The 10,747-nt window shown below is 34.7% G+C and overlaps 1 protein-coding gene and 1 pseudogene across 1 annotated transcript in view; one reads left to right on the top strand and one right to left on the bottom strand.

The window, feature by feature from the left end:
• RGS22 (regulator of G protein signaling 22) overlaps nt 1–10,747 on the top strand; it is a 185,638-nt gene that overhangs the window by 110,154 nt on the left and 64,737 nt on the right. The window contains exons 12-14 of the mRNA XM_023521020.1: nt 2,987–3,101; nt 4,544–4,666; nt 5,446–5,547. Coding sequence (XP_023376788.1) covers nt 2,987–3,101; nt 4,544–4,666; nt 5,446–5,547 — 340 coding nt within the window. The remainder of the gene's footprint in view (nt 1–2,986; nt 3,102–4,543; nt 4,667–5,445; nt 5,548–10,747) is intronic.
• LOC111729887 lies at nt 1,400–1,518 on the bottom strand (annotated as a pseudogene).

The raw sequence follows: 10,747 nt of genomic DNA, 5'->3' as shown, positions 1-10,747 counted from the left end.
CCCTCCTGCTACTAACTTTGGGATTTGTTTGTTTTTCTTTTTCTAGTTCCTCGAGGTGTAAAGTTTGGTTGGTTGAGATTTTTGTTTGTTTGTTTCTTGAGGTAGGCATTTATCACTGTGAACTTTTCTTTTAGAACTGCTTTTGCTGCATCCTGTAAGCTTTGGTATGTTGTATTTCCATTTACATTTGTCTGAAGATATTGTTTTTAATTCTCTTTTGACTTCTTCTTTGACCCGCTTGTTGTTCAGTAATATGTTGTTTAATCTCCACATATTTGTGAATTTTCTGGTTTTCTTCTTGTAATTGATATCTAGTTTCATACCATTATGGTTGGACAAGATGCTTGATATGATTTTAATTGTTTAACTATATTAAGACTTGTTTTGTGGTCTAACATATGATCTGTCCTAGAAAATGTTCCATGTGAACTTAAGAAGAATATGTATTCTGTTGCTTTTTAAGAAATGTTCTGTAAATATCTTTTAAATTCATCCAGTCTAACATGTTGTTTAAGGCCTATGTTTCCTTACTGATTTCTGTCTGGATGATCTATCCATTGATAAAGGGGGAGTATTAAAGTCCTCCACTATTATTGCATTGCTGTCTGTTTCTCCCTTTAGGTCTGTTTATATTTGCTTTATATATTTTGATGTTCCTATATTTGGTGCATAAATATTTACAAATGTAAATATTATATCCTCTTGTTGGATTGATCCATTTATCATTAAATAATGACCTTCTTTGTCTCTTATTACAGTCTTTGTCTTAAACTCTATTTTATTTGATCTGAGTATAGTACTTTCAGGTTTGTTTTTTTTTTTTTTCGTTTACATGTAACGTCTTTTTCCATCCCTTTACTTTCTTATTTTTTTTTCCATGCCTTTACTTTCAATCTGTGTGTGTCATTACAGCTGAAGTAAGTCTTTTGTAAGCAGTATATAGATAGGTCTTGTTTTTTAATCCATTCATCCAGTTCTGTAATTCCTTTGTTCCTTCCTCCTTCTCTTGCTCTCTACCTTTGTGGTTCGATGATTTTCTGTAGTGGGAAAATGTTTGTTTGTTTGTTTGTTTGTTTTTAAATGCCTACAGCACCTGGTATTCCTAGGTGGTCTCCCATTCAAGTACTAACCAGGCCTGACCCTGCTTAGCTTGTTCAGGGTGGCATGGCCATAGACAGGAAAGGGTATTTTTAAGGTAGAGGAAACTTGAGGCTTTTGACATGCTTAGAGTAGAATCTAGTAGAAAGAGAGAAGTTGAAGATACATGAGTAAGAAGAAGTTCTCTATTTTTTTTTTTAATATTTTTTTTTAGATGAGGCAACCCTTGATTGACCTCACAGATTGCAAGGACCTTGTCAGCTTACAATCCCTTATTTATTTATTTATTTTTAATTTTTTACACCTACAGCACCTGGTCTTCCTAGGTGGTCTCCCATCCAAGTACTAACCAGGCCCGATCCTGCTTAGCTTTTGAGATCAGACAGGATCGCGCTTGTTCAGGGTAGCATGGCCATAGACTAAGTTCTCTATTTTCAAAGGGCAGTAGAAGGAAGGGTTCAAGAGCCAAAGCAATGGCTCCTTGCCAAGGCAAGGAGATGGGACACTTCTTTCTGAAACAGGGTAGAAGGAAAGCAGGATGGGTATAGATGACCATATTTGTTGATAGATAATTTAAGAATACTTTAGATGTAAATAACAGAAAATTTGAATAACAGTGACCTAGACAAATCCAGCTTATTTTTCTCACAGAACAAGAAATGTCAAGGTAGGCACCTGCTAGTATTGGTTCACTGATATCACAGATATTAAGGCCTGAACCCTATAATCCTCTTGGCCATTTATTCATAGTAGTAGTATAGCTCCCAACGTCAGGCTTTCAAATCATAGGAGGAAGGGCAATTTCCATTAGCACTCTGCCTTTGATCAGGAACGCAAGCTCTTTTAGAAGCGTCCCAGCAGACTTCATTTTCTATCTCATTAGTCACAGTATGTTATATGACTACCCCTCTTTGCAAGGAAGTATTGGAAAGTGAATATTTAGCCTTTTCAGTATCTCTCTGGTGCTGGTTATAGAAACATGTCACTGGGAATGGATGTTGAGTTAGTTAATCAATCAACAGTGTCTGCTATGTAGGAGAGTAGTGACTGTAGCAAAAACTGAAGCATGCTGTACCTACATTTTGTTTGAGAAGAACTTGCAAAGTAATCTGCTGGTAGAATGGAGTGGAGTTAGATTGGTGAGGTGGAACAGGCATGTTTTATAAAACTGGAAGTTAAGGTTTAGAATAATTGCAGTGGGGTATGGGAGGGGGAGCTGGATAAGAAAATATAAAAAGATAATGTCCAGTCATTAGTCTAATTCCAAAGTATTCTGTTATCTTGCCCCAAACTACCATATATAAATCCTTATTGTGAGGATTAAATGTGATAATTATATTTAGCACAATGTTGTTATGTAGTATATAGTGTTCACTTAATTGTTAGTGTCCTCTTGCCCTAAGCAAATTAGTTAACTTTCTGCCTTTTAAACAAGGCTTTTTCTGTCTACCTTTATATAGTTCATTATTCTCTCCATCTCTAGAACCTCTGTAAGTGTGCATGCACGTGTGCACACACGCATACACGTACACACAGACTATATCTCCTACTCATTTTTTTCAGGAAAAATCTCATTTCTGTAATTACTGATATAGCTAAAAGGGACTTCTTGTTTTTATACTCCCGTAATATGAATAATTTGTTTGGCATCTATAATATATTCTCAAATTCATTCAACCAGTGGTTATTTTTTGAGAGTTGTCTTTCTGTATGACTATACTTCATGCTTCATTCTCTTCATTCTTCATTCTTGCGGGCTGGCCCTGATACTTTTTTCCCCCTAATTCTCTAACAATGCTAGGAAGCACTCCTGAGATTTGATGCCGTGTTTACTAAAGGTACTTGAAATATGTTTGTTGATCAGTTAGTTCTCATTCCTATAATTTAGGTCAAAGTATGTGTCAGACAGCAGCAGAGTTATTCGTTTAACATCTTTTACTGACATTTCTGAATGTCTGAAGCCCCAGCTGGAAAGAAGATATACTTATACAGAAGAACCTTTGGTAAGTATTTTGAGGACTGATTAATCCAATTCCTCATTTAAATGATCAGATTTTGATTTTAGAGAACTTTTATTGATTTACAATATTAAACAACACATTTTATTTTATCCTTGCAAAAGGATTTTTACATAAAAATTTCCTCTGTTTCCTTTTGAGTATTATGTTGCTATATATTCCATTGATTACTGTTTTCAAAAACGGCTGTGTTCTGGTTTTAGTATCAGGACACTTCAGGTACAAAATAAGACCCTCTAGGATTTTTATTAAGTTTTAACTCTTGATAAAAAAATAATTTTTGATGTTATATTTTGTAGGCTTAGAATTTTTATAAAGCAGAGTACTTCCATAGTGTGGGTACCTGGATCATGTGAATTCACTATACCAGTTCTAAATGATAACTTTACATTCCCTAAGGATTATACTTTAGATAGTAACCTTGGTAGTCCAGATATAGGCTGAACACTTAGATGTAATTTTGTATAACAATTAATTTTATTCTCCTTTTCTTCGAATTAGGATTTTTTTCCTACCAAAATAATGATTTTTTTTTAGTTTTGGAATGCCTATGGTTAGACATCATAAAAACATTAAATTCTCATATCGGACTTTGTTTATTAGGAAAATAGAGAAGCAGAGAGACACTATAACAAAGAACAAGAATCTTACTTAAACCCTAAATCATTCTTGCCACAGTTCTCTCAAGATTACAGAGAAGTTTGACTTGCACATAACAAATAGCAAAGAGTTCATGTGAATAGCAGATGCCCCGTTGTATTCTAGAATCACTCTTGTGTTTGGAGACATAGCCAGCTTTCTGTGTTTCAAGAATGGTATTAGGGTTGCCAGCATTGTTGGCACAGAAGCCCATAAATAGTAAATAGTTTATGAGAACTTATACTGTCATTTACACTTTCAAGGCCATGACCTGTATGGGGTGACATTATCCAAAGAGAGACTCTCTTCCCCCAGACCCCCCCACATCCCACCACCATTAAAGATGGTTAATGAGCAGCACTGAGAGGCCGTGAAGATAGTTCTTTTTATAACTCTCCTGTAACTATTTCAGCAGCACCTCAAGGCTAAAATAACAATAAATATGTAGGAAAGAGGCCACCAACAGAGATTTGGAAGACTCCTAAAATGGTGTCATGGTGCCTGAAACAAGAATATAGTTGAGGCTAGGAAATTATTATAACATTAAGTTTGAGATCAGATTGGTTTATAATAGAATGAACTCTGCTGCTATAGTTTGCTCCAAAAATGAGCCCTATATGACAGTCTGATGCAAAAATACTGCATTGATTACATATATGGTATAAAAATAAATAGTCCAGTGAAGAAATGACAGCTTGGCAGAATTTATGAAACCCTGTTGTACAATACCATAAAAAAAAAAAAATAATGTTTCTGGGTGGATAATGGACCTCTGTTTTGTTATCTAGGTTAAAACCATGGCAGATGATGACTTGGGAGGATATGACATGGAAAATTTGTTGCAGTCTTTGTATGTAGAAAATAGAGCTGGATTCTTCTTTACTAAATTTTGTGAGCATTCAGAGAACAAGGTAGAAAATTATTTAAAGTCTAATTTTATACATTTCACTTCATTTTAAAATAAGAGAAGTTGAAATAATTCAATGCTCAAATAATTATGTTTGATGTTAAATTTTTCATCTCTGGTAAGAAATTTCATACCAAATATTTACTAAAAATTTAAACACTTCTATTATAATTTTCTTTCATTCACTATCCTGCTAAAAGTAAAAAGGAAAGTACAGTATAGGTAGACAAAGATTGACCTATGCTATTAACAGTAGTTTATTTTCGTATAACTTGTTTCAATGTAACATATATGAAATTTGGAGTTGATTTTTATCAATCCTTTAACTTTTATTTTTTAACAATCTTAATAATTACAACTTATAATGGGTAACGGCAAACTTATTTGCAGTTTTTTTAATCACAAAGTCTTCATGTTGACTTTGTGATGTTTCACTGATTCAAATGAAGAGTAGTGTTTAGTTCTGGTATGATGTACATTTGCCCATATATATCAAAATACCTTTGGGGTTCTTTAAGTGATTAATCTAATTGTTATCTAAAATGCTTATTTTATTAGTGACCAATTATGTGAGAAGCATACCTGCCAAAATATAATGTTCTAGTGACAATACCAATGAATATTTTGTATGTTGCCAGTTTGTGATAGAAGATAAAACCACATTAAATTGAACCAGATATATGGTAACACCAAGAAGCTAAACAATTACTTCTATTTGAAATTAGAGCTTTGTGGAGCTTCAATAATGGGCGGTAATAATTGATGTGCTTTTCCCATCTGTAGTTGTGGAGGAACAGCGTGTACTTCTGGTTTGACCTACAGGCTTATCATCAACTTTTCTACCAAGAAACACTTCACCCTTTTAAAGTATGCAAGCAAGCCCAAGTGAGTATTAATGTTGGTTCACCATGAATCTCTAAGTACACAGAGAAATAAAAAGTTGTGTCGGGCCCCAAACAAGAGAAATCTGGGAGTTCAGGCAAAAAGGCAACAGTTAAATTGCCGTGGCATTACTTTATTTAAATGTCAGCCAACTGTTGTTTTATAATCTGATTTCTGGGTTCTCAGTTTTATCTATTTTATTTGGTTTGCTTTACTTTCTCTTTGCTGCCAATTACTTGTTCCAATAAAGGACTCCTCCTCTCTCCTTTTTTAAATTTATGCCTTTTTGGTTTGGTTGTGAATTATTCAAAAGAGAACCCTGCCCTGAGAGAGGACTTGTAATGAATCATTGAAGTGACTGGAACAGAGGCATTGGCCAAAGTTGCTCTCTGAGCTTCCTGCAGAAATCAACAGTTGGATACACTTTAGCTGTTGACCTGTCTGAAGGCGAGAGAGAATGTTGACTGACTGTGTGTGGCGTAGGCCCTGTGTCTTCGCCTGGGCTTCTGTGCTACACATGATATAAGACAGATACTGAGAGGTGGAGAAAAGACTATCTCAAGACCTCCCTGAAGCAAAATAGAGGAGGAAGAGTAAAAAAAAAATAGAGGAGAAAGAACAGAGAATTCTCTGCAAAGGAAGACAGAGAGGGTGGCCAGTTTTTTGTTGGAAGAAGGAAAGGAATAGAATTATGACTTGAGCTGAGTTATCTTTTCAGTTTTTTATTCTTAGGCTCTTCTGATCTTTTAAGGAGAGAGGTCATCAAGCCTAGAAAACTACTAATCACTTGTATATCTGTTGACCACTTAAGTGGTTCTTAAAATCTGAACCCCTTTCCAGAGGACCTCTGCCTGAACAATGCTGAGGAGATCAGCTTCGTCGTTTTATTTATTACCTTGCTATAATCTCATTCAGGACATCAGAGAGTACTTACTGCTAAATGTTTGTTGTTACTTCCACCACCCTGACTCTGGCATTAATAATTGTGCTTTGTAAATCAGCTGACAGAGTTTTGTACTTTTTACCATGAAAATAAGGACTTTAGCTCCTACATAACCTAGATCTGGTTCCATGAAATCATGAAATTATATCTCTAATTTGCCAGTATCATTTTCTGAGACCACACAGTTTGCTCTTCTGCTCGTTAATCCTTTACCTATAATTCTCTATTTATCCTTCTCCTTCTAACCTATTGCCCCTGTCTGCTAAAGTACCATCTGTTATTTTTTATTACGTTTTCACTACTATAAAGTGTACTCCTCCAAAAATCTTCAGCTGCTCAATTAAGTAGGATTTTTTTTGTTGTTGTTGTAATCACTATATTTCCATGTATTTATAAAAGTGGAAATTGTATTTGAGCTTGATAGACTTATTAATCCTTAGTAATGGTATTATTTAACCATCTATAATGTAACAGGATACATTCAAGTTTTGGTCATTCTGTGATGGATTATTCTGTTTGGGGGTTATTGAGGCTCATAAACTTTTTATTCTTTCTTAGGTTATCTTTTAGGGAGGCAAAGCAGGGTGAGTGGAGGGAAGCAATGGAGCAATTTGCTTTCAGGCGAATAGGGGGAAATAAAAGGAGCAAATCATGTGATTTTTAAAAATAAGCTTGTTTGCTTTTTGCACTTATGATTACTTTATTTTATTTTGGTTAGTGCAAGATTTCTGTGCCTCCAGATATAAGAATTGCCTCTAATACCATAATCCTACTGATTTATTTTACAGTATGAAATATTACTCATTTCTTTATAACGCTATATTTCTTTATAGCATTTCTATGTGGCTTTCTTCAAGGGTACATTACAATACAAATCTTTGGATTGATAATACCAACGGCAGAATATAATCAGCTGGCAGTGTGTTACTATGAACTTGATTTTATATTGTCTTTATATATCTGACAAGCTCATTGATGGGAGACCAAGAGTTGATTCCAAAAGGCTTATGTGCTTTTCTGTATTACCAGTAGGTAGATTATATATCTTGAAGTTTTATTACCTCAAGAAGTATTACAGAAATATCTATAGGCAAACTAGGTGGTGGTGTTGGGGGGAAGGGTCAGTAACAATGATTTCATATGACTAACTGTGGCCTAGGAATTTGAACATTCTTGGGCACATCCTGAAGATTGTACTGCATGGCTTCAATAGAAAGTGATATTAGAGACCAAGTGAAATGATTTCGGCAAAGAGAAAGAGAATCACCATCATAGTTCAGAGATAGAGTCTTTGACTCCAGCAGCAACTTGCCAGGGGGTCATCTGTCACTGCTATGATTTGGAACCTAGGTTGCATCACAGATACTTCTACCATCTTTTTGACATTACATAATCACTTCAGTGATGGAGCATAACAATAGAATGAAGCAGATCTGAGTACCACTATCTTTTGTAACTTCTTCCATCTCTGTAGAAATCTTTCAAACAAACTGCATCCCAATAAAAACTATGCAGTTAGAATTTACCACTCTCTTCACAGCATATACATTGAGATTTCTTAAAATTAGTAAACATGTATGATGCTTAAATATTATACGTGTTTACACACATACAAACATGTACAAAATAAAAATAATTAATGGGAAGGAGGAAGAGAGAAAAAAAAACGGTGAAAATTAGAACCTGGGGAAAAAAATTATGTGGAGAATGTAGGAATTAATGAGTGAGAAGGCAAGAATGAAATGGGAATGAGGAATAAGAGGATTGCTAGGTCAATCCAAGGCACTTTTCCCGCAAAGTCTCATTTATATAAAGATATTCTTGCAGCAGTGTGAGATTTTTGTTTGTTTGTTTGTTTGTTTCATTGAACTGAACATCAGGGTAACATATTGTTATTTTATCGCCTAGATCAGAGGCGATATGACATAGAAGGAAAAAAATCACAGAACTCAAAGTTGAAAGACATGAATTCAAGTCACATTATGCTAGTTATTAGCTGAGCAAACGTGGTCAAGTTAGTCAGTTTCATAAGCCCCAGTTTCATGTTTTGTAAAATGTGCATAGTAATAGTGTTTTACATTTTACTTCCTTCTATTGGTTTGGAAGTCAGATATTCTATTTCTGTTTCACCCTTACAATTTTAACATGCATACTGAAATTAAAGTGTATAACTTATTATCTTTATCCTCCTCTCAAACAAGTCAAGGATCGATCCTGGAACACTTTAATTCTACCACACCTTGCCTATTTTATACATTTTTTTTTTTTTTTGTATGGCATTTTTATAATGTCTATGCTTGTGTAGATTTAGTCACACAGAATTTCTTGCTTACCATTGCTTTTTACCTCACATTCCTTCTTTGGGGTTTTATTTCTGAAAATTAATATTTTTAGTGGGTTTTCATTAGGATTTATTACTGGTAAAATTTCTCAGGTTTCGTTCATCTGAAAATATCTATTTTATTCTCTCATTGCTCATTTAGCTGAATCTAGCATTCTAGGTTCACAGTTTCTCTTAGCAGCTATTACTCTCATGTCTTCTGGTTTCTATTGCTATTATTGCTCCTTTGAGGGTGGATGCTTTCTCTCTCTGTTTGTTTTTATAAATCTCTTTGGCATTGGTTTTCTATATTTTACTTCAACACATTTACTACAGTTACAATTCTTGGGTTTAATTTTCTTCTAGAATCTGAGCAATCATGTTTTTCATTAATTCTGTAAAATACTCAGCCATTATTTATTTCGGTCTTTCTGTTTCTCATTTCTGTATTCTGTCATTCTGGATTCCCTGTCTGATCGATGTGGTTATTTTTCAACCTATTCTGTATCTCTCTTAATCTCTCTTTCAGGTTTTTCCATCTTTTAATATCTGTGTTGTATGTTATAAATTGAAATAGATCAACTTCCTTTTATCTGTTTTTCAGTTCATATATTATTTCTTTAGCATTTTTCAATTCGCTATTTAACCCATCCATTGAGTTAAATCATTTTAGGAATTACGAGGTATTTTTTTATTATTACTTGTGTTTTTCAAATCTTCCTGGTGTTTTTGCTCTTTTGTCTTATGTCTTCATGTTTATTCTTTTAAGCATTTAAAACATATCATACAGTCTGTAGCTGTGTTAGTTATCTATTCCTGTGTAACAGTATTATAGCTTTGTGGCTTAAAATAACACACATTTATTATCTTACAGTTTATATGAATAAGGAGTCTGGGCACAGCTTTTCTGGGTCCCCTGCAAGTCTGTAAATCAAAATGTTGTCCAAGGCTGGTTTCTCATCTGGGGCTCAACTGAGGAAGGATCTACTTCAATGCTCACATGCTTGTTAGCAGCATTCAGTGGCCTTGCAGGCCACCAGACTAAGAACTCATTTTTTTGCTGGATGTCACTAGAGGCCACCTCATCTCTGTGCCATGTAGCCCTCTCCTCATTGGCAGCTCACAGCATGGTAGCTCGCTTCTCCAAAACCAGCAAAGGAGCGAGTTTCTTAGTAAGACGGGTATTACCGTCTTATGTAATATAATCACATACACATAGTCACATAAATCTCATCACTATTGCTGTATTCTACTGGTTAGAAGCAAGCCACACATTATGCCCACACTTGGGGAAGAGGATTATGAAAGAGTATGACCACTAGGAGATACTGTGTTCATGGGAGCCACCCTAGGGTCTGGCTGCTACAGTATCCCATAATTCTGTCATTTGTAGTTCTTAGGAAAGCTGATTGTGCTATGTAGTATTTCTGCTGATATGGTGGATTCTTTCCTTGTGTGTTTTATAAGTTTGAATTATGAGCTCTTTAGTGAGTTTTTAATTTTTATCTCTGATGCTTCTGCTGGGTACAGTTATCATTTTTATAGATAATTTCTCATCTTGGAGTTCCCTCATTTGCCAAGTATAATCTCACGGTAATTAATTCTCAGGAGATTTATTTTTTCTTTTACGTGGAGTCCAGGCCAAGACAGGCAAGCCTCTTTTTTGTTTCTTGGGTTTGGTAGGTATATAATCTTGAGATGCAAAACCTACTTCATTGCTGCACTTTGCCTTCTCTACTCACGACTACTTCATAGAACTTTTGTAAGGAGTGCATAAGATAGTGTAGGTGAAAATATCTTGTACTATAGTGTGGAATAAGTGGACATTATTATTATTAGAGTTAATACTTATGATTTTATCAATTATCTGGATAATGGAGGATGACAGGAATTCGAAGAAATTGAAGAAAATTAGATTGAAGAACAGCAGCTCCTAAACA

The sequence above is a fragment of the Pteropus vampyrus genome, unplaced genomic scaffold (assembly GCF_000151845.1).
Source record: "Pteropus vampyrus isolate Shadow unplaced genomic scaffold, Pvam_2.0 Scaffold287, whole genome shotgun sequence".
NCBI classification, from domain to species: Eukaryota; Metazoa; Chordata; class Mammalia; order Chiroptera; family Pteropodidae; genus Pteropus; species Pteropus vampyrus.
This window is presented reverse-complemented; position numbering and strand designations above follow the sequence as displayed.